Source organism: Xenia sp. Carnegie-2017, unplaced genomic scaffold, assembly GCF_021976095.1.
Source record: "Xenia sp. Carnegie-2017 unplaced genomic scaffold, XeniaSp_v1 HiC_scaffold_2, whole genome shotgun sequence".
NCBI classification, from domain to species: Eukaryota; Metazoa; Cnidaria; class Anthozoa; order Malacalcyonacea; family Xeniidae; genus Xenia; species Xenia sp. Carnegie-2017.
The window spans coordinates 64,432-90,723 of NW_025813482.1; the positions used below are offsets into that span (position 1 = coordinate 64,432).

Consider the following 26,292-nt stretch of genomic DNA (forward strand, 5'->3'; position numbering starts at 1 on the left):
ACCAGATGGCGGCCAATGGACCTATTTCCGCTGAAATGACAGCTTTGCAGAAAAAATATTCTCGTCCTCCCCCTAGTGTCTACAGTCATGTAGAATTTATTACAAACAAATACGATAATTTTTGGCATTTCTTTTATAATGCCAATACTTCAATTGTTCAATTGTTGGATGTCGTAGTTTCCACAAAAAAGAGCATCTCACTTCTCACAGGTGAGATATTTGCTTGCTTTGTTTGCTCATCAAAGATTGAAAAGCAGTTATACACATGAAAAGCCATAAAATCAGTAAGGTCGTATTTTTTAAGGCTGACGTGAACGTCAAATATACTGATGTTTTCCTGTTTTTTTACAACACTCAGTATACTTTTCTGTTATTTGTTAATGTATGAAATCTTAAATTTACCAATCTATTTGCGAAATAGTTTCCCTGACGCCAAAAAGACCCTGTACATTGACTCAGTGGGTAGGTAGCCAAAAGAAACGATCAACATAAATAGTACAAATGATTTGGAGCAGAGCTTGTTATGTTCTATTTGCTAACACCTTGCAGGAAGATCAGGTAGCAAAGATGACTGGAAGATGTTATTGACGAGGATGAGTCATACGGAAAAACGATAAGGCTGAAAAGACAAATAATTTATTGTCTTACCTATCCAGAATTATTCAATTTGATCTTGGTCAAATTCTATGGATGGAGACAATGGATTAAATGACGATGCTTTGAATGCTTTAAAATTAAAGTTCAAGAACCAAAGAAAGATGGCAAGAAGGTTGTGTGGGTTCTGATTCTTGATGAAAGGTTAATTCACAAACATGTAAAATGTGAACGTTTGTGTTTATGTGAATATTGTGTACTTAGATTGATGATGACTCACTATAGATGTATAACTTCAAACTATAAAATCCATTGAGTGCTATATTGCTTAAATTGTTAGTCATGTCATATCTTTATCATAAATCTTATAGTAGAGTATTGTTTGAATGTTACTAATAGTTAATGCATGCTACAATGAAGCATTAAAGTATCAGGGATGTAACCTTTAAAGTTACAGTGCTATTTATTTCTTCTAAATTTCCTTTTTTGCTTTACAAAAAATTATTGAGCTAATTTGCCTATTAGAGTACAAAAATGATATTTTCATTCGCATTATTTGCTGTTTATTGTAAACAAAACTTTCTTGACTTTTCAAAGTTTTTCTTCCTGATAACTTTATAATTTCTAGAAAGCTTTTGAGCTTCTAGCATAAAAGTACACAAAATGTGTTTCATTCATTTGGATTTATGGCCTTAGTGTAACACATCACATGCACTCAATTATGATTGTATGAACACAACACCAGATGTGGATACTCAGAGAGAAAAATCCACCAGCAACTTCTTTGCAGGCAGCACCATTGCAGGCAGAAGTGTTTTGATGATTATTTGCATTTTCCCTAATTCATAAATCAATACAACAAAATCAAAATGTGCTACAACTTTACAAGTATTCAATGCAGTTCCACTTCAGAACACCACAAATCTCAGCGGCAATGGAACAAATCCGCCATTTTTTCGACAGCCTCCGAAATCTAAAGCCGCGCTTGAGATAGCCGCTCCAGTTATTATGGAACTCAATGGACAAAACCAACTAGTAAAAAAGCTGTGCAATGCATATATTTAACATACAATAGGAACAATAGCTTTGGGAATAGTCATGCAATGTGTGATAACTAGTCAAAGTGCTATTTTTGTCTAGCAAATGCTCAAATTCAGAAGAGAAATTTTGTTAAACTTTATTTGTAGCTTAAGCTTTGTTTTACTTTAAGCAATAATTCAAAGTCTTTGTTGCTATAATCGTACAACTAAGCCTCTTAATATAACTTGAAACTTTTAAGAAAAAAATTTTGCTACAAAATCTCTTTGTTTGAATGTTTCAAGACATGGACTTGCACTCCGTCTTTCTTTCTTACTGAAAAATGATACAACGGCTTTCCTTGGGTCATATAAAGCAGTTGCGACACCATTCCAGGCAATAATATTCTATCATTTAACGTTTTCTGGTTGTTTGCTGTCCTCAGCTTTGAGTACAGAAAATTATATGTTGAAACACTTCTTTCAACTGTCATGCTATCAGGACACCCCTATTGCAGAGAGCAAATCTATAACCAAGCCAGTTCTATGTCTAAAAATACAAAATACAAAATACAAAAAGACAAATATTATATTTCTCAATTCTTAAAGTTACTTAGGTTTTTAGCAACACACATTAGCATATGTAATATTTTGACTGTGAAATCGTTTTCCGAAACGTATGAGGTTCAGATCGTCAAATATCTCGATAACAGTGTCAGTGAATTCTTTCATATCATCACCAACCATACCTACGCATCCCATTAGAGGGTCTTGAGCAACAACAAACTTATTTATTGACTTTGCACCACAGATTTCAACAATGTTTTTCATTACGCCTTCCTGCTTATTGTCCAACCTTTGCTCAAGAAAGTTGATTGCTGCATTAATAATTTCAGTTCGTATGGTAGCAAATGGGGTCGTTCCCGTTGATAGCCATGAATTAAGATTGGGGTTTTCTTTGCTTGCCTCGTCAGACTCGGTGTACGCGTGTGGTGAGCTGTCAGAACATGCGTAATTCCATATTTCATAATTATATTCAATCAATTTTCCCCCAAAATTGTATGAAGGCAAAGACATTTTTCATTTATCTAATGATGACATCACCAGAAATTAGATAAATAGTTTGCGACTGCGCTCGCACTCAGCGGTTTCTATTTTAAGTAACTAATATTCAATAAGCGTGGGAGTTTCACAGAGTTTTATAAGGCTCTTGAAAGTATTTTCTTCTTGTTAAATCAATCTTTGGAGGAACTTATAAAAACAAAAATAAACATAAAGAGCACGAACGTAGGTTTTGTCTTGGATAATTACGATGTTTGACATGCTTGAGAAAAAATATGAAAATGTTTGGAGTCTCATAGCAACACATTCAAAAGCTACATGTTTGTAAATGTAGATCGTCCAGGTTGGTATAGTCCTGAGAAGGACTGTTTTTGTTGTTGTTGACTGACGTTTCGACAACCTTAGCGGTAGTAATCTTCAGAGTCAAAGACTTGACTCTGAAGATGACTACCGCTAAGTTTGACTCTGAAGATGACTACCGCTAAGGTTGTCGAAACGTCAGTCAACGACAACAAAAACAGTCCTTTTCAGGACTATACCAACCTGGACGATCGACATTTACAAACATGTAATGATACTCCCGGGTTCAAACCATTTACTTTATTACATTCAAAAGCGACAACCTTATTCATTATTCTACCGAAGCAAATTTGTCGAAAGTTTAAAATATTTTGGAAGTATTCTATCGTGACTAAATCAACTATTTAACAAACAATTTCAGTAAAGGAAACATTGGAATTTAGTTTAAGAGTGTGGCTTTAGGGATATGAGGACTAGGTGATGCATTATTTGCTCGAGCTCGTCAACCATTTTTAGCACACTCATATAAACATTAGCTGCAAATCAACGTTCTCGTCACACATCGGGGGAAGTATGTACACTTCGTTTTCTTTCATCATTTTTAGGTAATTTATAAAGTTTGTCAGCTTTACCACATTTATCGAGTGTGGCACCTTGGTAATATGCTTTATTATCATGTGTAATTTTGAATTTAAAATTTCCACCACTCCTTTACTAATAAAAAACAGACGCCATTTTGAAAAAAATAGCTTTCTTATCCGCCATTATGTCCCACATTTCCTGTAATGAAGAGATATTGCTCTTCGCACTTTTACTACGAAGAAGACAAAGATGTTTAAATGATTGTTTAGACTACAGGTTGTTCAGAGCTAGAAGAACCACTAAAAATGTCTTTGCTTTCTTATCAGCAAAATGGTGAATTTTTTGCAGACCGATTAGAACTTTCTAAACAACAGTTGAAAGCATCATCAAGGCTTTTTTTCTTCACAAATAATAAAGGTTGACAGAGAGTGCAAACTACATTCCCCAAGAATTTCCAGATTTCAAAGACATTAGCGGCAACATTATTGATGGTGATTGGAGAAGTGTTGTTGAGACAGATGACAATGCCTTGCAAGGTATGGCGAAATGCAGGAGTAACAAGTGTACCCATAATGCAAAAAAGGTGTGATTACAACTATACCCATAAAAGGTCCTAGTAACAGCTATATCTAATTGAAGTAGATTAGTTTAAATCATAAGAAGGATAAGCTCCCTGGAAGCTAATGCATGTTCGTAGTTGTGGCACAAACAGCACACACTAGAAAAGAACAATGTAAATTTGAAAGACTTTTAGAACTGTTTTTGTTGCACATGTTACTTTTTCGATTAAAGAATTTCATTGGTTGGCAAACATTACTGATCTCTTTTTGTTGTTGTCACCTCCTTATCCCCTGTTCATACAATGTCTATCGAAATATGCCAATCCTTGTCATAAATTTAGCAATGTTAGTAAATTACAACTTGAAATAACTTGAAATTACAAATTGACCATAGAGCATATAATTTGAAGAAGAAGCCTGTTATTTTTTGGTGGGGTAGGGTACATATGTTTTTGTTCAACTCCACACTCTTCTTCGTAAAATATCATTTCAATGCTAAGTATTACCAGTAACTTGCATCGAATATTTAATGCTGTCATTCTAGAAGCTAGACTTAAGCAATAAAATTTCTCCTCATCTTTTTCACTGGTTCTGCAAAAGCTTTGTTGATTTCATCAATACTCTTTGACAGATTTGACAGACAATGTTGTCGTTAAAATACAATTCACACATCTGAACTGTTCTTATCCTCTTCAACAATAATTTGAGACTCTTCAGAGATTGGTTTTTCTGTGCAGCAGGACAAGTTTTTACTTTCTTCTCCACCATTGCTTCTTTTATCAGCAGGTAAATTCTTTTCTGCTATTACTGAGTCATTGATATTGAGATCTGTAACTGTCTCCATATTTTGATATAGGGTGGTAAGCCAGCGTAAATATTCAAAATCAGGTTTGATCAGGTTTGATCCCCGCCCCCCCCAAAAAAAGAGGGCTAGCTCCGCCCCTGTAAATCGCGTGCACTTTATAAGAGCGGCTAAAAAGTTCTATGGATAATTAGACTTTCAAGAAAAGGATTTTTAATTCCATACAACTCTTACTGATCACCGACTAAACACATTTTTAATTTAATAGTTGGAATATTTTTTGAACCATCACGGTAGCAATTTGCACAGCAATTGCTTATTAAGGAGGTAACTTGTGTTTTGTATATTCGTAATTTTCAGGGAAAGGCATAAAGCAATCATTTTTAGCTGCTTTCTGTGAAGATTTAAATACTTTCGCGACCATCATATTCTTTTGCCCATTTCCAATTGCTGTCAATAGTTTCAAGTTTCGTGTGATTTCAGTGACTGTGACTGGACCTTCTACAAAATAGTCAACCATGGTAGTATTAGAACATAGAAATGATCGACAACTATTAAACCAGGTTGAGCATGATATTAAAGTGATTTAGTAAACGTTCCATTTATATGTTGACGAATACAACGTGAAAACATACAATATATGATGACGTCTTATCGACGACGGCTGAAGCAAACTCAATTTTTGGGCAGAACTAAGGATATTTTATCTTTGATATTTGCATCTTAGAAGATTATAAAGGCCTACATATATTTGTTTAAGTAAAAGCAAATTTTTTGTTTCTTAAAGCGTAACAAAAAACAACTAAATAAACATCGTGGTGCCTACTCTGATTTCGGAGGTTTCCTCGGAGTGAAAGTAATTTTAGTCAAAAAGCTGTATGTCGAAGATTTCGCTTTTATTTATGTATTTTTATAAAATCTATGTACTGCAGTATACTTTTGATATCAAAAAATTAATTTAAAATGATTAAAAAAACCATACAGCAGGAAAATGCCGAAATGGATGAAGTCCGCCTTTGTTGACCAAAAAACCAACATGGCGGACTATTTTATCCTTAGATATAATTTCGTAAAAGCACTATTGCTATAATGTGCATTTAATAGAGATGAAGAGACACGCGCTGTGTGTGCCGAGCTATCGTTTTACGGTTCTGTCAATAAAGTGTATTCGGAAGAAGTTCCGTAAAAGAGTGGATCTGATGTTTTTTATGTCTCGTTGAAAGCCATTGCTCGTATGGTTAAGTTTGTATGCTCTGTCGATGAGTGTGCGTTAAGCCCGCCGCACACATGAGCTATTGGCTGAGCTAACAGCCACGCGTGAAATTTGCTTAGCTGTTTACTCGTGTGTGCGCATAGTTTTTCCAGCGTATTTTGACACGCGTGGCCAAGAGAAAAAAATTTGTCATGTTTGATAATTTTTAACATTCGTGCCAAGAAACGCAATGTTTGCGGCTGCTGTGAGTTAAGAGCTTAGCTGATAGCCAATGTAAGCCAATAAAATCACTTACTTTGTTCACGTGATTTTACAATTATGTATGTATGTACTTACAGCATGGAGGCAAATGAAATGATAGACGAGGTTGTTTCCAGATTATCCATGCCTCTATAATGTTCGTTCATCTGAATTTAAAGACAGAGTGATGAGGCAGAAGGCTCTGGACGAAATTGCGAAAGCAGTCAATAAAAACGGTATTTTATGCAATTTCTTGTAGACTTGTTTTGCTGTGAATTGTGAGATGTGATATTACATGAAAAACTTCTACACTCAATGCTCGACATTGCTTTGTTTAATTTTAACAGTGGAATGGGTAAAGAACAAACTGCGAACTTTAAGGAATTGCTATACGAAGGCAAAAAAGGCACCTCCTTCGGGAACTGCACGGCGGAACCTTTCTAAGAGAACTTCTTGGGTTTTGGATAAACTACAATTCCTTGAAGAGCATGTTGCCATCCGAGCAACAGCGTCTAACATGGATGATGTAAGTTTTTAGTCAATCATCAAAATAGTCATAGTTAACACATGTTCTCTTGCCATGGTACAGAACCTGCATCTGACACAAAATACTCAGTCAAATGCATACGTTGTTTCTTTGCACTATTTGCATTTCTTGATGTACTGGGTTGTAACCCTAATAGTTGATAGTTCTCTCTCCATTGGCCTTGTATAAGTACCTGGTTTTCAGTGTCTTCATGATCCCGAAAATTGACATTATCATTCTTGTTCTTCTCTATCCTAAAGTTATGCAAGCAGCAAGGTAATGTCAACAACTTTTTCTGGGTCAAGTTTGATAGTTGTCAGAAATACTCTAAACCTGTTGGCTAAAATGCCAAAGGCATTTTCAACTACACGTCTTGCTCGTGAGAGTCTGTAGTTAAAAATTTGTTTTGGTTTATCCAGATTTCGATGAGGATAAAGGCTGAAACACACTAGGCAGTCGCTTTAGTCGCGCGTCTAAAACTACCGCTTTGCGTGGTTACTAAGCTAGTAGCGTAGTCGCGTCAGCTAGTCGCTTTGAAAGTTCAACATGTTGAACTTTTGACTTTGGTCGCTTCAGTCGCTTTGCACTGATTGGCCAATAGATACGTTTTAACTTCCTAAATGCATATCATATTTCCTGTCATAAGCATCATACGAAATTTATAGATTATACCTTGGAAAACGAAGGCAATATATAGTGAATTCACACTGGAATCTCTCAGTTTTTTATATGACTTATCAAATAGGGACAATAGGAGCTACAAACTGGAACCCTAATGCACAACCTAAATGCACAGAATAGGATTATCCACGATATACGCGTAATGTGCTATGATCATATTGGCGTGTTTTAACTGGCTTGTTCTCTTTTCTCCACATAGTAGTTTGTACTGAGTAAATATTCATATATTAGTAGCTATAATAAAGGCCAAAATAAAAAGTTTAAGTGATATCTGTGTCTGTAACAAACTAAAATCACCGCCATGTTCAATAGACGCCACGGTAAATGTCGCGATGGTCGCTGCAGGTGTGTTTCTAGCGTTCAAGCGACTGACGCGTGCGCATCAATTCGCTTTGGACGCGCGACTGAAGCGACTGCCCAGTGTGTTTCAGCCTTAAGGTTTCATGATATCTGTTCTCAATGGGAATGCATCATCACCAATGATATTATAACAGATCTTTGTTTGGATTCCTTCAATTGCTTGTGCTTGTGGTAGTTGAAGGCAATTATCATCTAAAGCTTTCTTTAATAATGAATTTTTAAACACACCGGCATCCCCAGCTCGCCCTGTATCCCCAACATCCACAAATAAGAATTTATAGTTTGCATCCACAAGGGCAAGAAGCAAGACACTAAAATAGTGTTTGTAATTAAAATACTCAGAGCCACTGTGTGGTGGTTGTTGTATGGCTATATGCTTTCCATCTATTGCTCCCACACAGCATGGATAGTTCCATTGTTTGTGAAAACCATCAGCAACTTTACGCCAGTCATTATCTGTCAACGGTATCTAAACATAAATAAAAAATTGATATTTCTCTTCAAAATTTACAATCTAATTAGGTTGTGTTGAGTATGAAATATTCTCCAGGCTATAGTTATAATACTTATAGTGATCATTTTCCTTTTTTACAGACAAACTCTTTGGTGGCACGTGATAACAGTGATAATGAGAATGGTTCCATGCTTCAACATGCCATAGATTCTGATGAAGATTTAAACACGCTAGATCTTACTGACAATAACCAACAGGTTATCAAGTCAACCAAACTACCAACAAAGCCAAGGGGAAAGTCATTGAAGAGAAAGTTGGAGGAAGAAGAATTAAGTGTTATGAGAAGCCTGACTTCTGCAATTGTTAATGATAGCAAAAAAGCACAAGAGGATAAAGAGCCAGGGGAATGTGAATCATTTGGAAAATTTTTAGTGGAGTCACTGAAAAAAATGGATCAACAATCTAGACATTATGCTCAGTATCAAATCAGTAATGTGTTATTTCAAGCACAAATAGGCATGTTAAATCCAGTTCAAAACAATTCAAATACACCACAGCAAGATAGATGCACTTTGCAGTATTCTGCACCACATTATATCCACTTTGGAAACAATCATGGAGTTTGATAAAGGAGTCTGAGTTGTTACATTTTATTGGAACTGTGACTTTTCATATAGCTATTTTAGCTGAGCCTGGTTGACTTTCTTTTGTTTTGATTAGCTTCTATACTTACTGTAAGAAATTTTTGTTTCATTGATTTGTACAACGCCTGGCATGTTTCAAGTACAATATTAGATATCGTTCGTTCTCCCATACGATACTGGAAAGAGAGACTTCTGAACGATTCTCCTTCAAAAAAATAAATGATGAATAAACTTTCTGTTTTTTAATTCACATACTTGTTCACTTCGTGCCAAAACTCACCGGTTGCCAAATAGCGTAAAGTAACTGCGAGCCGCTCATGTGGACTAATGGTTGCTCTCATCCATGTCTCCTTTTTCTGAATTAATGGTCTAACCATGTTCAAAATAAAGTTAAATGAGTTGATATCTAATCGGTGATATTGCCGAAAAGATTCGGGATCTTCGCCCTTCAGTTCTTGGAGGAGATTTGCGTAAACACCACGGCCCTGGCGTTTAAGAATCCATGACTTGCTCCACGTTGTTCGCAAATTAGTCTTGCGGCGACGGCGTCGCCGTAGAAATATTAAAAGGACTGCCACTCGATGAAGATTTAAATGAGCCGCCATGTTTGAATTTCCCGCGAAAAGTATCGGCTGAGCGAATGTCGCGGCTGTTTGCGGCAAACACGTAATGTGAGCAAATTTCACGCGTGGCTGTTAGCTCTGCCAATAGCTCATGTGTGCGGCGGGTTTAAAAGTCATGTCTTGTATGAAAGTAGTGTGAAACTAAAATAGTTTATCAATGTTCAAGTTTTTAGATTCAACACAATATTTAGTTTATAACACGCTCCCCATTATCTCATTTCATTATTATTGTTATAATTTATCAATATTTATAAATTTATCTTATTGTTACTGTAACACATTTCTTTTAGAAACTCTGTATCATTTATGTATTTATTTATTCATACTGAAGATGGCATCATGAGATGTCGAAACATGTCTATTCTCAAAAGACTCGTTGTCCACAATCCATATACTATTCATATACTATTAAAAACTCAAGAACTATTACGCTTTCGATGCAAGATATGCTTTAGCGTTTTATAAAACACACACGCAACTATATGAAGAAAATCTACGGTAAACAAATTTCAACTATGGTAAAATAACAATTTAGATTAAAAATAACAGTATAGACGGATTTCCTTATTGGGACCGCGTAAATATAAAATATCTTAAAGTTCATATATAAACTTCGCTCTCTGTATATGTATTCGTAAAGAGCTTGACAAAAATATCTTTATCAATTAGATATACAAGTGTTAGAAAGTATTCACACAAAGACAAGAGAAAACCCCCGACGTCTAGTTAAATCTTGATTCTTGACAACAGTCAACAGACAAAGTTTTAAGTATGGCCTATGGGTATCGATAAATTTTGGGTTAATTTATCATATTGGCTTATTATGTCTATTAACATATTCTAGCAGTTCTACAGAGAACATGTTAAGAAAATATTTTGAACTTGGTGAGCTACAAATAGAACATAATAAGCTCGATAGCTCAATAAAATCATTGTGTCAAAGACATGGATAAACATTGTTGAGTGGTTGATGAAATGGGATTTCAGATTTCCATTGCTTTTACATAAAACTTAATCATTAAAAAGTAAAGAAAAATATTAATATTTATTTCAAAGATATAAAAATAAATTCTGTTAATTACACATTTGTCATAACATAAAGTGAATTGTAGACAACATTTTCAAATTGCCTTTTCAAATGAAATTGCAGCTCTGTAGCACTATGCTTTATTCCTATACAAATATAAAAAGTGTCGTTAATTTATAGATACGAAACTAACTCAAGATATGTTTAGCATTTGTAATTTCTCTTCCCAATGCCTCTAAGACTTCAACATGAATGAAGCAGTCACTCAAATGATGTAGTATGTGGTGCATTCAAGTATTTCGAAATAAATTCATCCCATATAATGCAGATCTTTTTATGTTTTACTTATCATAAGAATTGCCTAGCTGTGCCATAAGTATGCTAAAAACTGCAAAACAATGGCGCACAAAATGTAAAGTAAAATACCAGTACACAGTGTGAATACGATATAGAGCGAAGCTTTGTGTTTACTCCTTCGCATTTTTTGCATTCCGATGCAAATGGTCAAAAGAATTATAAACAAGAATTAACCCTTAGTTATTATTATATATTGCCTGACCCATATTCACAAAATGAATGTTCATGGAATCAAGAAATACAACTACTGCCAGAAATCACATGGGCAGATGTCTACAACTATTTGATAAACACGGCGAGTGAATTTACCAAAGAAAAACTAATGGCAAATAAGTCCTTGGAGGCGTATAACTTTTTTGTAAGTGGACATATACAAAATGTTTTTCTGAGTGCTATTTCCAAGGAATGAAAACTCCGGGAGTTCGCTTTGAACCTGAATTATTAGCAAAACAATATTCTCTTGCAATACAACTTCATGTTTATTTTGTGAAAGTGTCTTACTAGAGTCAAGAGAAAGTCACGCATGTGCAATGGGAAAATGCGCCACAACGTTGGCTGAGTGGACATTCTGTTACGTTTCTATTCTGTGGTTTTACTTACTGAGAGACATGAGGACATACCAATAAACTTATTTATAGAAATTTCCTGCACTAGGGACACAGGATGTACGGTTATACTTTGTATGGATTGTTTTGTGGAGTCACCAGAGTGCTCAAACCTATAAAGGATAGAGCTTTGCATAGCGCGAAAGCGGGAACATCTACACAATCCGAGAGTGCTTAAGCTGTGCGTGCGCAGTTTGAATACGACAAGTTCTTTTAAAATATACATGTTTCAACATTTCATGATGCCATCTTCATTATATAAGAAAGAGTATTATGTATGTGATATATATATAAACACTATATTCAGCCTGTAAATACACTCATCTGATCATTAATTCTAACCACTATTTCATTGTAATCTACTCATAATTGTATAAATCGTATCACTGTATCATATTACTCTTGTATATATTATCACATACATAAAACTCTTTCTTATATACTGAAGATGGTATCATGAGATTTTGAAACATGTTTATTTTAAAAAAACTTGTATTTATTAAATGCCTTTTATTGACAGTGCGGTAATATATATATATACATCCTGTGTCCCAAGTGCAGGAATCACCATTTTACTATGATGATAGCCGGAAGGGAGCCTTGTAATACACTTTGTATATTTATATATATATATAGGAAGTTTATATGTGATGATTCTCCGTATAAAACAATGCTCGATGTATAAAAGATTCTCCAGATTGTATAAAATGATTTTATTGAGCTTTCGACCTTGCAGTTTTTAGCATACTTATGGCACAGCTAGGCAATTCTTATGATAAGTAAAACATAAAAAGATCTGCATTATATGGGATGAATTTATTTCGAAATACTTGAATGCACCACATACTGCATCATTTGAGTGACTGCTTCACTCATGTTGAAGTCTTAGAGACATTGGGAAGAGAAATTACAAATGCTAAACATATCTTGAGTTAGTTTCGTATTTATAAATTAACGACACTTTTTATATTTGTATAGGAACAAAGCATAGTTCTAAAGAGCTGCAATTTCATTTAAAAAGGCAACTTGAAAATGTTGTTTACAATTCACTTTATGTTATGACAAATGTGTAATTAACAGAATTTATTTTTATATCTTTGAAATAAATATTAATATTTTTCTTGAATTTTTAATGATTAAGTTTTATGTGAAAGCAATGGAAATCTGAAATCCCATTTCATCAACCACTCAACAATGTTTATCCATGTCTTTGACACTAATAGCTGAAAGCAAATTACAAATATTTTTTCGTAAACAGTGCTTCTAGTCATCGAGAATTAGGCAGAAAAATTGTTAAGAAAAACAATTTTGAAAACCAACATATGTTTTGAGTGTAACCATCATAAAGCTATAAATGGCAACAAAGAAATAATTAAAGTTTGAAGGTGGGACAAGAACACACCGTTCAGTGGTAAACTGTTCTAAAAGCAAGCTAACAAGATCAGATTTGAGTGTTTTTTTTTTGTTTTTTTAAAACACCGAACAAAATAACTTGTAACTTTTGGGAACATGATATATATATCACGACAAATAATGGGGAACGACAACTGAAGCTTGTTTCTCACAAATCCAGCATTGTTTTAGAACAAAAGAATGGGTAAAAAATTGCATTGTCAATGCCTAGACTATTTGATCCCTGGTTACTTACTCTAAATGTGATCATTCATGTTTGTTATAAAATATGATCCTCCCACAATTTTACCTTCTCATTTACCAGAAGATTGAATATAGATTCAAAAGATAACTTTTTGATTGCATATTGCAGCAAGTAGGAATTACAATAATCCAACTGAAGCTGTATACAATGTGCAAACTTTATCAGTTTTGCCACTTGACAACTGAGTACGAATTGTGAGCTCAAATAACATACAAGACAATGCTGTTGGTTTTGTTGCTGGCTACTTGCTCAAAAATTTATTTAAGATGAAGGAATAATTGTTGTTAGCTTGAATAACTAAATTTCTATTTGGCGAACATCATTTAAAAAATGTTGGTAAAATATTCTCAAGAAACTCCTAGGGATTCCAGTTCTGTTTTACTCGTGTCCACAGTGTCCCATGGCCTATCGAAATGCTTGTAAAAAGTGCATTAACCACATCTTGCTAATCGTGAATACTTTCCATCAACAAATCGTCACGCCATTAAGTTTCAGTGAAACATATGTAATAATGTGTACAATAATAAAATCTAACCGGTAGTTAATCAAGAAGTATTCGTAATAGAAATTAATTTTTGTTGTTTTTTTTATATTCGTTCCATCCTCTGTCGTGTCCTGAGAAATTTCAGTAAGAACTTCAGACTTCAAAGAATTTTTTAAGGAAAATACACTTCTCGTGCAATAAATCTAATTCATTCAATTTTCTGAATTGTACTTTCTGCCGAACATAATTTTACCGCAAAATTTTCACGATAAATTCGATTTACTCCATAAAACTGATATATTTGTAAAATTCATATTATTTCTATGGCAATCTTGCTAAAGTATCTTGCTGGAAGGCGTGCGGTGCGGCCGAATTTGGATTCAGAAAAGTGGGGGACACGAACATCAAAGGTTCCGACGCGAGTGGGCCTTCTGTTAAAGTGTTTATATTCCGAATTTTAGCCCCCCTTTTTTATTAGCTAAATTGAAAGACCTTGTTTCAGTGATTTTAAATCTGCAATTATAATTGAAATTGGATTGGTGAAAGTGATTTTACGGACGTTCAAAATCACGATTTTCAGCATTTTTTTGCGAACTTTTTGATCGGTATGCTAATGACTTGTGACGGAGAAAGTTGAACACATATATCAACATGGCGTATTCGACTAGTAATCTTAATAAGAAACGCGGAGGAAAACGCTGTGTTGCTGGCGGACCTAATCAAATTAGTTGCGCCAATGATTCAAAAACCGAAGGAATGTCGATGCATCTGTTTCCTAAAAAAGAAACAGAGCCGCAAAGACATAGAAAATGGGTAAATTTTGTGCGTAAACATAGACCGGGTTTTGAGGCTTCCTCTACCTCGTGTCTGTGTTCTGCGCATTTTGAAGATTCTTGTTTTGACCTTAATTTGAGCGTGCAAGTCAAGCTCAAAAGAAGGTTGAAGAAAGACGCTATCCCAACCATTGACGTGGTTGGGATTCCTGAACCATTACAGGACGAAATAACCCATCGAAAGAGAAGACAAATAAGTTTACGCTTGTTTATGTTAATTTTTCTTTTGTCATATGTAAATTCGATATAAGTTTTGTAGATTATTCGACATACTCTCCATAAGCCATCGCTGAAGGAAACATGTTCTCTCGATGAGGAATTACCATCTACTAGTGATGGAGCTGAGCATGTTGAAGTATGCACTGGGGAAGCAAACGATTCGCCATTTGAACGGCTTACTATTTTCCATTTTTATATTTATGCTATGATTTAATTCCATGTATTTTTTCTTTTGTCTTTTTTCCCAGACTGACATTGAAGAAAAGATTTTCTTTCATTTAATTCTTTCAGCTTAACCTCTCAGTAGTTGCACCAATCTGTTTTTATTGTTTACTCTTGTTTCAAACCATTAAACTGCATGTCAACTTATATAGTGCATCCATGTATCTCCTATTTGGTTTTAATCTTGGCATATTTCCTGACCATTCCAAACTCAGCAAAGAAGGTCAACAGTCTACAGTGCACAAGTTAAAAGACTATTCCATCATCGCCCTCTGATGGTATGTAACCTTTTGTGTTACCACTTGGATATGCTTTCCGAATAAAGTGGTAAACACAAGCAGGTAAAGGCCGAGTATTCTCCCATCCCATAGACACACAAAACCATCGCATCAACCATCTGTATGCCACAGCTCTCAAGTACCTGAAGTAAATAAAAAGGTTGGACTAATTATTGTTGATGAAACAATGTTGATGATAACATTGTTTCTCATACAATTTACAATCTTACATATTTAATGATTGTGATGCTTGGCAGCGATAAGCACGTCCATTCCTATCTCTCAATAGTGGCCCGACGTTTTCAAGGACAGCCTCATGAACTAAAGGCCCAAATTTGTCATGCTGTGTTATGCATGATATTTTCTCAATGCTGCCATCGAATGTCATTTTCTGCAAAGCTGGTCCTATTTCCTTACAGCATCTGTACTCTAATGCGCCTTCTAACAAATCGGTATGACAGCATTGACAATTACACCTGAAACGTGGGAGCATTGTGGTTTATAAAGTAACTTTATGTATATTACAAACAGGAGAAAACAACAACTTACCATTCACCGAGTGGAATTACGCCATCACTTCGTTGTTCTAATGTCGCAGGGAGAATTCCATCGGGATCATCTGGAGTATGCACTTCATCACCATCTCCTGCGAGCGGTTCATCGTCATATGCGAAGTCGTTTAAATGCTCGACATAACAAACGGATTCCGAGCTCGAATCAGATACGCATTCAGACATCGAATTCAAATTATCTGAGCACTGATTTGAGGCCATACTTTCCGGAAAACTTGTTTTTAATATTTTATTGAAAATACTGTCATTATTTGTTTTTAAGACAAGAAAAACGACAACAAATCACCTCCTATAATATAATATTATATTGACGGAAACAGACATGCTCAACTATCTACGTCACAAGTATCAATATGGCGTCGTAAAAAATTCGCAAATAGTACCCGACTTTGGAGGCAAAATTAAGGAACTTATATTTATCTGTTTAAGTCCAGCGACATGTCATAGTTCTTCAAATAATCCAAATTTTCAATTAAGCTCATAAAAAAGGGGGGGCTAAAATTCGTAATATAAGCACTTTAAGTTATCTATTCTGTGGTAATTGGCGTTAATTGGCGGTAAGGAAAGACTCGTATATTCAGTTGGGCCAGACTGATATAATTGAAATGAAATATCTTTTGAAAAAATAATCAGTTGGGCACAACTGAATATGTGAATAAACATCCCACCATCCAAATTAACGTTATAGTTACGGCTTTAACAATTAGTTTATTGCTAGCCTATAACGCAATGTCGATTTTTTATGTAGGTGTAAAGCAATATTTTAAAAAACAAACTAGCCCTGTTTGTTTTTGCTAGCCCGTCTTTTTTAATTTTATCTGAAAAAAGATTTGCACAAAAAGCGTATTGTCACATACGCGAAGTAAGTCAGCCACCTTGTCTGGGACCTTAGCCCTCAGTTGGGGATTTGCCAGCGCAACCCCTGGTTTGAAGAAAGTAATTTAACTCTTAAACTAAGTTATTTCTTTTAAGGCACATTAACTATCTTTGAACCACTCAACCATTTAAAGAAAAGGTAGTAGTATTGTTTTTACTCATTTTTATTATATTTAAGATTTTACCTGCCGCCATTTTTTTCTCACAATCTAGAGGAAGTTTCCAGAAAACATACCCCTGATAATAAGACCCTCCATCAGATATATAGTAAATAGCTTGATTTTGCTGGCCACCAAAATTTAAATAATTTTTGGAGTCTATTGTGATAGGAAGTTTTGAGCTTGCTTTTTCGTCATCTGTTGGATATTTTTTGATCGCGTTTGCATAGTCCTCTAACAATGGCATAACGCTCATTTTGGGATTAATGGAATCCATCATTGAAACAGCGTACCTTTTGAAAGAAAATTTTACAGTTAATTATACAATTAAGTGGTTGGTATATATTTGACTTCAGTAAATTTAAAAACATGTATTTGATTAGTTAGCTGCAGATCGAAATTTATGAGTATCTGTTTGACTTTAAGAATGGTTATCAAACCTTGAAATATCTAATGTAAAACAGGCAAACAAGATGACTTCATGCACAAAACATTTGATACGCAGTTTGTTTATTCAAGAACGCCATGTTTATTACATAGATTGCATACAAATGTGCAAAAACTCAATAATTTTATCATTATATTACTGCATAGACAAACTATAGAATAACTAAAAAGTCAGTTTTTTAAAACAAAATAAGTATAGATATTTGCGAAAGACATTTGTGTGGTTGTAATTAAAAGACGTCGCACCTATGAGTTAAATTATTCTAAGAAAAGACTTGAAAGACCATCTTTTTTAGAACATGGGCATTCTACACTCAGTTGAACGCTCTAAAGTTGGGCAGAAAAATTTGTTGAAACGGTCAAAAAACCCAATTACTTGTTTATACTTCGTTACTAACAGCCGTTGTAAACTCGACATATAGACGTCTCAAAATCATAGAAAATCACATTTCAATGTCTAAATCTTAGAAGATTGCGAAGTAGGGCTGTATGGGTGCGTGAAAATCCGCAGATGTGCATGCTCGTGATTATATGAAAAACAGTTATTGTTCTCCGACTTGTTACATATAAATTAAATAGACTTTATAGGTAAGGGCAGGTATAAAAATTTTTATACAACAGTAAAGATTTCAACGTTGAAAAAATATATTCAGCCAAAGCACTTGGCTGTTCCATCTACAATCAGTGCTCACAGTGGGATCAAAGCATGCCTATAGCATTTACATTATATCTTTTTGAATTGATATCAAGTTACCAAATATTAATCCGTCGATATTAGGAGATATAAAAAAAGTGCTATCAAAGGCTGAAAGCAGGCTTGCAGCTCCTTTTTGATCAGTGGCGAAGCTAGCGGTCATGCTGGTCATGCTCAGCATGACTTAAAATTTTCACAAAAATTATTTCATTCTTATTAGAGTCATTATAGATTCTGGTGACTGATTGTTTCTTAGCGTTTTGTTATTTACATATAACTATTTGGGACGAAGGTCAAATAATGAGTTAGTGTAGGTAATTTTGATCTCTTTTTGCACATGTATCAAAAATAAAGTTTGGTCAGAAATGGCTGACAATGCATAATGTAAATTTTTTGAATGCAAAATGTCTCAAGTTTCACACAATCACAAATGAGTAGATTTTGACCTAACCAAATAAAAATATGCTCAAATTATGCTCTATATTATGATGTATTTTAAAACATTAACAAGAGAAGTTTGTTTAGAGATTATTGTTTAATTTGGACATTTTAAAGACACAAAACTATATAATCGTTTTATATTAGAGAAATGATTATAAAGTATATAATCATCTCATTCTCCCTTTCACTTGTCTTACAAGTTGCACCGATAAGGTAGGGGGCAAGGGGAACAGCCGTCCAACAACATATGTAATTCCAAGGTCTTTCTATATTTTATCTATCTTAAAAACGGCAGTAATATCAAACAGTGCGTAAAATGTGTTAGTGACATTTTGGTGGTATTTTCCCTCTCCCACCCTACCAAAATAAAATCAAGAGAGTTCAACTAGAATATTGTTCTGAAATAAGTTAATAAGGTCAATCATGTTAAAATACGACAAAAGTTGATTACGAAAATGCTCTTGGCAAAATTATAACTACACAAGTTACAATTAAATCGACATACATTGTTGATGTACACGAAAGTCTTCAAATCAAGACATGGAAATACACAATGCATTTTGCTTGAATTTTAAAGAACGTGTCTCGATGAGCACTAAGCATATAGCAGCGAAGTAAAAATGGTATATTCTTCCGACTTTATTTTTCCTAACTGAACAGAGATATTTTGCTTTAAGATTAACTTGTATGATACGTACACTGTCTGTGTGCTACTAGCGATATTCCAGATCTTGATACTAATGATGTACTTAGACTTCTTTGGTAAGTTTTCTTTTTTCTAAGGCGATTATGTCAGGGAACCTTGTTTTGAAATTGCCTTGTACTGAAACAATGGTGTTATAGTGTTAGGGGATCGCAAATTCTAAGAGATGACACAGAAACAAAAATCTGTCTTCCTTAGAGCTTATTCTCAACCCAGTATAGTAACTAATAATTTGCCTTGAAGCGAGCATCAAAGCTGATATTACATTATCATAGATACAAGAGCATTTAAATGGCAGCTAGAACGATACATGCAATCTATTACAGTCTTTAAATGTGACACGAGAGCATAGTAACTTGATGTTGTTGTTTTTTAATTTGTTGTATTTTCTGCAGAAACTTTATCTGAAATCTCGAAGAAGTGATTAATAAATGTCTAAACACTGGGCTAAAATTGACCATATAATCACACAAAATTTCAGCCCGGGCTGAAACTGCTCCATGTAATCAGCCCTTAAGATAATAAACTTTAGACAGCAAACTGGTTGATCTCTGGCCTGATTACCCATGCCTTTATGGCGTTCGATCAGCAGATTTATATGGGCGACAAATGAGAGTTTGCTTTTGAGGAAATAAAATCGTTCATGTTTTACAACAAGAAGCTGGTAAATGTCTGTGTCTACGGTGAATTAGCAACAGGCATACAACTACTACTTCGTCTTCTTCATAATCATAAAATGACACAGAATTTAACTCGTGTTCAGTTGAGCAAGCCGCCTTTTTGGTTTCATATGAAGTTTATTGAGCATGCGCTGTGATAGAAACACAAAAGCAATTTGCTACAAGAAGTAGCACACAGAAAATTCGACAAAGCATTTCGCCACGCCTGACAAAAATATCAAACTTGTCAGATATTTGCTAGTCCTTCCTGGAATGGCAAAGTCGTCGGAAACAGCATGCACACACGAGAGCAACTTGCTTGCGCCACTTGCCACGAATGACATTTTGCTAAGTACATAGCTCTCGTGTGCGCCGGGCTTAAAGCTCTGTTTTGGGGCTTTGTAATGACTGAAAAATAAGATGGGTTTCAAGTTGTATTGAGATTTGAAAGTTGAAGGCTACGAGGACAATGCCAGTTGTGCAGGACATTTTTAGAAGTCGAATACTTAAATTGCAACAAAGTGCTAACAAAGGTATTCATATCTTTAATATATTCATCAATATTGAAGTTGCTCATGAAGGAGCTGTTTTCAAACTTTGCGTCGCTTAACCTTAAAATCGGCGAGAAATGGCCTAAAATTAAGCTTAGGAGAATTTAGCTTTCATAAAGTTTACAAAACTACCCTCTGGTTGTTACTTTAAAAATATTTACTAAAAGGTTTCAAGTGTTCAAAACGTAAACTTGTCAAGCTCATTGGTCTTTTGGGAGAGAAAGATTATGACTTTTCATTATGTTCTGAAATGATCCAAAATTTACATGAACATAACCACTTCAACAAACACTTATGTCAAATCATTCAAATCACTGAAATAGCATGCTTTTGAATTTTGTATTCAAATCACTGAAAATAGCATGCTTTTGAATTTATGTTTAGTTTTTTTATTCGAAAGTACAGTATCAGTAATTAATATATTAATTAAAAATAAAATATTTGCTGAAGTAGCTGTCTAAAATACAGTACTGGTAACGATATTATGCAAGCTGGTTTGCCCAGCGTTACTTCAAAATAAAAACTTGAGTCAATGTGACACGTTTAACATAGGAGTATGACTCAATCGTGAATATAGATACAAAATTTTAAAATGTAAAATATACTCCTAAGTATTTTCATATTGCACTGGGTAAAGGTATTATGCAAATGATTTAGATTTGCATATGCAGGTAAACGAAGAGGTTGAAAAGCAATTTTGGGAAGGAATACTGAAAAAAATGGGTAGAAGTCTTTCTGTAAGTGAAAATGAGAAAGCAAAAATCGTGAAATTGTTAGCTGCAAAAGTTGAAACTGTGCACATTGCAAAAAGGTTAGAACGAGACCACAGAGCTATAAAATAATTTGTTCATAATATTAATTCACAAAGGAAGAGGGGGTTAGATGAGTGGAAACGATAGATAACTTCAAGGGTAATGAGGAAACTTAAATTTTCACCAAGTAAGAATCAGTTGGCATCCAGTAAAACAATCTTCGAAGAAGCTGGCATCGATCGTCCATGCAGGAAAACCTGCTGTAATATCCTTAATGACATTGCTAGAGTTACAAAACCAGTTACAGGCCTCCCACTATCTGAACAAAACAAGGCAAAACGCATGAAATGGGCCACAGATTACTTAAAAAGTGATTTTTCAAAAGTAATCTTCACCGCCGAATGCCCCGCAACACTGGATAGTCCAGATGGATTTAGCAGAGGATGGATTTGTCATGGTTTTGAGAATCCATTTAGGCTAAGAATACAGCAAGGAGGAGGAGGAATAATGTTTTGGGAAGGCATCTGTAGAGAAACATTAATTAGACCATTTATGGTTGAGGAAGGGTCAAGATGAATAGTGAAGAATATGCCGACTACCTTGCACAACATTTCTTTAACGAGAACAAGTATCAACCACGTTCTTCCAAGCTAAAATTTATCTATATACATGATAATGCCCAGTCATCTGCTTCATAGTACACAAGAAATTTTTTGGCTTCAAAAGGCATCAAAGGGGCTAAGCTTACGATAAGCACTATCATCCCCTGATCTCAACCCAATTGGAAACCTCTGGTCTATAGTCAAGCGCAGATTGTATGAAACTGGCACACAATATCAAAGCACACATGAACTTAAGGAGGGTGTAAAGCAGTGTTGTAAGACTATTACACCAGAAACAATAAAGAAATTAATAACCTCCATGGATGAGAGGCTTGTAAAGATCCTTGAAAGCCAAGGAGGATATATTAATAGGTAACTCTTGTTATAAAGAAAAGTTGTGCGTTTTGTTGATGTTAAAATGTATATTTGATGTCTTTGTATGCTATTTACGTTTTGAACCATTGTTTTTGTTGTTTTATATTACCGTTACACGTACTGTATTTTGGTAATTGAATATTATCGTTACACGCAATGTACATTGCTTGCAATGAAACATACATTGCCTTCAGTACATCAAACAAGAGCATGTTCAATTACTTATCGATAACTAATCAATATTTTAATAAATGTTTTCCTACCAGTCCATTGATATCTGGACTTCCTGTTAAGAACATCCAACTCAAAATTTCGATTGTTAATTTGAGTGCGAGTAAATTATTATTAAGTAACTAATGAAAACAATTATCCTTCACCATTTCCAGAATATACGTAAGTATACAGTTCCCATACGTAAAACATCTAGCAGTAGATTACGATTAGTTTCAAAGCACGAAACGGAAATAGTATTAATACAGCGAATGAATCTCAAATCCATAAAATTAAGTTTGGAGTTCATTAGTTATTCACAAAAAACGCCAATGCTTGATTTGTGTTCCGATATATTTAAATATTTCAACTAAACAAATGGGTATTGCTTCTTTTTGGCATATTTAACCTAATTCAAATAGTTTCATTATTAGTTTCACTTGCAAGTAGAAACGAAATGGCGACTCCGCGTTCGCCGCAGAGCCGTTGTGCCAGCTCTCTCAAATAAGGGACTCTGCTATCGATGTGTGTCGTAGTCAAGTGAAATACAAAGAGGAAAGAAATTGTTCTTACCCGTCAATATGATTAAATGCCAATTCAATTTCACGGAAAACAAACGAAAATATCTTTATGAAATTTTTTTTTGACAAACACCGATTTCTTGTTGATTTTCTCTTCTTGCTTTCCGAGAGTATCTCGAAACATTAAACACGTTTGTCTGTGATAAAATCTCGCGTATCTGGGATAAAATCACGACTTCATTTCTTTGCATCAGTAGCGTTCCATGTAGGCCGTCAGATGAGCATCCAAAAGATGCTATGAAAACAGAATCCATTGCACCCCTCTCGAAGCTACGTAATTTTTATATGAGTAGACAGATAATAATCTCTGTAACTAGAATTCGTTGCTCCCCAAGGGAAACAGGTGCACAATCGAGAGAAATTTTCCTCCGTAATTACATTTTTAAGTGCTCATGTCACGGCCTAAGTTATTTTGGTTCAATGATCCAAACACAAAAATCGTTCAGTAATCGTCAATTCCAGACTCTTTTTACCCACCACGTCGTATAGAACCATATTGAACTTGAAGCATTCCACATATAAAAGGATTGCATATTGCTTGTAGTTAACAATGCACCATGATTGCTTACCGTTTTTTCCTTCCTCCTAGCATTTTCGGGAGCCACCAGATTGCAAGCACCAAACGCTTAGTTCGCTCTAAATCTTCACTTCTAACTTTGAAAGATATCACAAAGACAGATGTTTCCAAAAATGTTGTTTGTGAAGTCAAAGTAACTTGCATAGATTGACCTTGTTTCACTTGTGATGGAATAATAGTTTCAACATTTATGCCTTCGTGAGCGTACCTAAGACATTAATAATGGGTGAAGAGATTTATATTGGTCATAAATAAGACAAAGATCTGTGCTTCTTTTTATGTCTGACTTTACTCTAAGAAGCGAAATGTAATATAATCTTTGGAATATCATCTCAGCCTAAATTTTAATGTTTTCCGAATCATATTTTTCTTAAAAAGCAAACAAACAAAGATCAACTTGCAAAAAAAACTCATTGCTAAACCAAAGCAAAATTTTTTTGCCATGTGAACTTTTTATGAATTTCAAAATTTAATGTTTCATCCTCTTCTTTGTATTACTGGACTCTCGAATTCTGTGTTGCACAATACGCAAATTAAATCGTTCACCCGATCTCTAACCACCAAGCCATAACTATATATTGTAAGTATTTTTAAGCAACATGCATGCGTGGCATTTAAAACTGAAAATTGAAAAGTGACATTGGAAAACGGTCAGTGATATTCATATCGTTAGAAAAATATCTATCTCTCTGCTGTTGTTATTTTATTGACATCGTGTTTAATGACCTCCTTTTCAGACTGAAGACCACATTATCAGCTTTGGTAACATGCATTTTTGTGTTCAGTGAGTCACAGCTGCTCGCTACCAACTTTTACAATGAAACATAACAAGATTTTTCATTTGACATATTAGAAATGTCGACTAGTCAACTTTCACTCCTCTGGAATGCGTTAGTAAAAGATAAATATTTTGTTGCGATCGATGAACCAGGTGGGAATCGTAATAGAAATAACATGATGGGATTTAATATTTATAATTCGATCAAAATCTTGTATTGTGTTTTCTGAATAGTACAATTCATTTTTCCTTTGTTCTTTCACGAGGATTTATATATAATTTTGTTTGTGCACTTCAGAAATTTGTTTTCTTTTTTTGTAAATAAACTTATCTGAAAGTACAGCTAAGGATAGCAATGAAGTGCTAAAAGTATCTCAGCCAATTAGAACGAATTATATTACTAGAAGGGCCGCTTCCTATGTAATTAGCTAACGAATATAATTGCAATTTTGGACATCTCTGATTATTGAAATCATTGGCTAAAGATGCAAATCAATTTGCTGCATGCAATGACCTAAAAAGTATAGTTGAGTTGATTATCGGCTTTTAGAATGTTATGCTAACTATTTGCTTTTAAGTTAGTGAGCTTACCATTCTGGATCGTATAGAACAAATGGATTCGGGTCCTTGGATAAATTTTCGATAGCAAGAACAGTGGCCTGAACAGTTTTAAAATATCTATAAGCAGCTTGGGCCAAGGTTCCTGCTATACCAGTGACAGCTCCCAGAGCAACTGATCCAAGTAGTGTTAGCTCGCGTTTGGCAAGAGCGCTCTGATAGGTTTTGATATCACTTGAATCATCCACTCTTACATAAATGCGTGCGTCGTTACCGGTAGTCATCTGGTAGCTAACTAACATTTTCAGTTCCTTATCGCGTGCTAGAATGCTTTTTCCTTTTTGTCTTGCCGAAATCCATAGCAAGTAATCCAATTCATTACGTAAACGTAAATCCTTTTTAAAATCCAGATTAAAGACGTAAAACTGGTTGTCTTTTTCTTTAACTTTAAAACCAATACAAAATTTTCTTTCTTCAATAGTTGTTGCACTTGTATTGACGTTGTAGCATAAGAATCCTTTAATCTTGTTTTCCTCTCCAGCTATTTTTGCAATTTCTGTCTGTTTTAAAAATTGTGCATCGTTTTGATCATTTTCAATAGGATTGATAAATAACATCGGAGGGCTAACTGTTCTTCCGCTTTCTAGGTATATTGTAGGATTGACAAATGATCGTACTTTCATATTGTTTAAGACCTTGATTGTTAAAGAGTAACACTCCTTGTTCATATATTCTTCAAGCAAAAAACTGGTGACTGTTTGAGTAAATCCAACTGAAAATGTACCAACAGTTCCAAGGTTTACGTAGCTGTCAATAGCGGCGAGCGCCGCTTTTTTGGTGATGTTACCGCACACGTAGGTTACCAATAAGTTGCTAACCACAAAAAGCAGCAATGCACAATTTACTCCACTCATTTTGAATCAAAGTGATTGGTATGTTAAGTTAGTATTTTTTTTAGAAAAATCACTTATATGTTAATCACTTGAAAATCTAAAAAATTTTACCTGCTTTACGGTTCAAGCTTTAGTGGATTCTTTTTGTTTAATAAAAAAACTACATACAAGTGTTAGGGTACCTACCTGCAGCAGCAATCGTATTGCCAGAGTTTTAATAAGGCTTAACACATTCAGATTAGGGATTGTTTTCTTTTATACTTTGCCTGGTTTGTTTGTGAAAGCGTAATTTCACATAAGAATTGTTTTGCTTAAATTAAAAAACTCAAATGTGAAGAACGAAATGTTAATTGTGAAACTGACTTTTCATATGTGACATTTAAGTTTCACATGTAAAAATTGATTTCATATGTGAAACTTTTTTTTTTATATATGAAAATGTCTATTTCATATATGAAATCGGAATTTCGTATAAAGCATTCTTACAATTTTTGGAAATTGCTAATATGCAAATTTTAGGACTGAA

At 34.5% G+C, this 26,292-nt stretch overlaps 2 protein-coding genes across 3 annotated transcripts; one reads left to right on the top strand and one right to left on the bottom strand.

The window, feature by feature from the left end:
- Positions 1 to 5,112: 5,112 nt before the first annotated feature.
- Positions 5,113 to 25,836, bottom strand: LOC124440692. Its single transcript, XM_046991112.1, has 4 exons — positions 24,907 to 25,836; positions 23,530 to 23,745; positions 16,973 to 17,238; positions 5,113 to 5,417 (listed from the first exon to the last, which is right to left on the bottom strand). The coding sequence occupies exons 1-4, from the start codon at positions 25,785 to 25,787 to the stop codon at positions 5,236 to 5,238; spliced, it is 1,545 nt and encodes a 514-aa protein (XP_046847068.1). The 5' UTR covers positions 25,788 to 25,836; the 3' UTR covers positions 5,113 to 5,235.
- LOC124440693 lies at positions 6,516 to 9,284 on the top strand. Of its 2 annotated transcripts, XM_046991114.1 has the most exons (3): positions 6,516 to 6,605; positions 6,717 to 6,895; positions 8,531 to 9,284. In XM_046991114.1, the coding sequence occupies exons 1-3, from the start codon at positions 6,557 to 6,559 to the stop codon at positions 9,014 to 9,016; spliced, it is 714 nt and encodes a 237-aa protein (XP_046847070.1). In that variant the 5' UTR covers positions 6,516 to 6,556; the 3' UTR covers positions 9,017 to 9,284. The 2 variants fall into 2 exon arrangements, with proteins under 2 accessions (XP_046847070.1, XP_046847069.1); XM_046991113.1 differs by having other exon boundaries at positions 6,523 to 6,895.
- Positions 25,837 to 26,292: the final 456 nt, after the last annotated feature.

What these genes read in the sequence shown, in the direction of transcription:
- LOC124440693 (XM_046991113.1), top strand. Translation starts at nt 6,665, where the DNA reads ATGAAAAACTTCTACACTCAATGCTCGACATTGCTTTGTTTAATTTTA. An exon ending in CAGCGTCTAACATGGATGAT is followed by an intron (nt 6,896 to 8,530) that starts GTAAGTTTTTAG and finishes CCTTTTTTACAG; the next exon opens with ACAAACTCTTTGGTGGCACG.
- LOC124440692 (XM_046991112.1), bottom strand. Translation starts at nt 25,787, where the DNA reads ATGAGTGGAGTAAATTGTGCATTGCTGCTTTTTGTGGTTAGCAACTTA. An exon ending in CTAGGAGGAAGGAAAAAACG is followed by an intron (nt 17,239 to 23,529) that starts GTAAGCAATCAT and finishes TTCTTTCAAAAG; the next exon opens with GTACGCTGTTTCAATGATGG. An exon ending in TGAGAAAAAAATGGCGGCAG is followed by an intron (nt 5,418 to 16,972) that starts GTAAAATCTTAA and finishes ACTATTTTGTAG; the next exon opens with AAGGTCCAGTCACAGTCACT.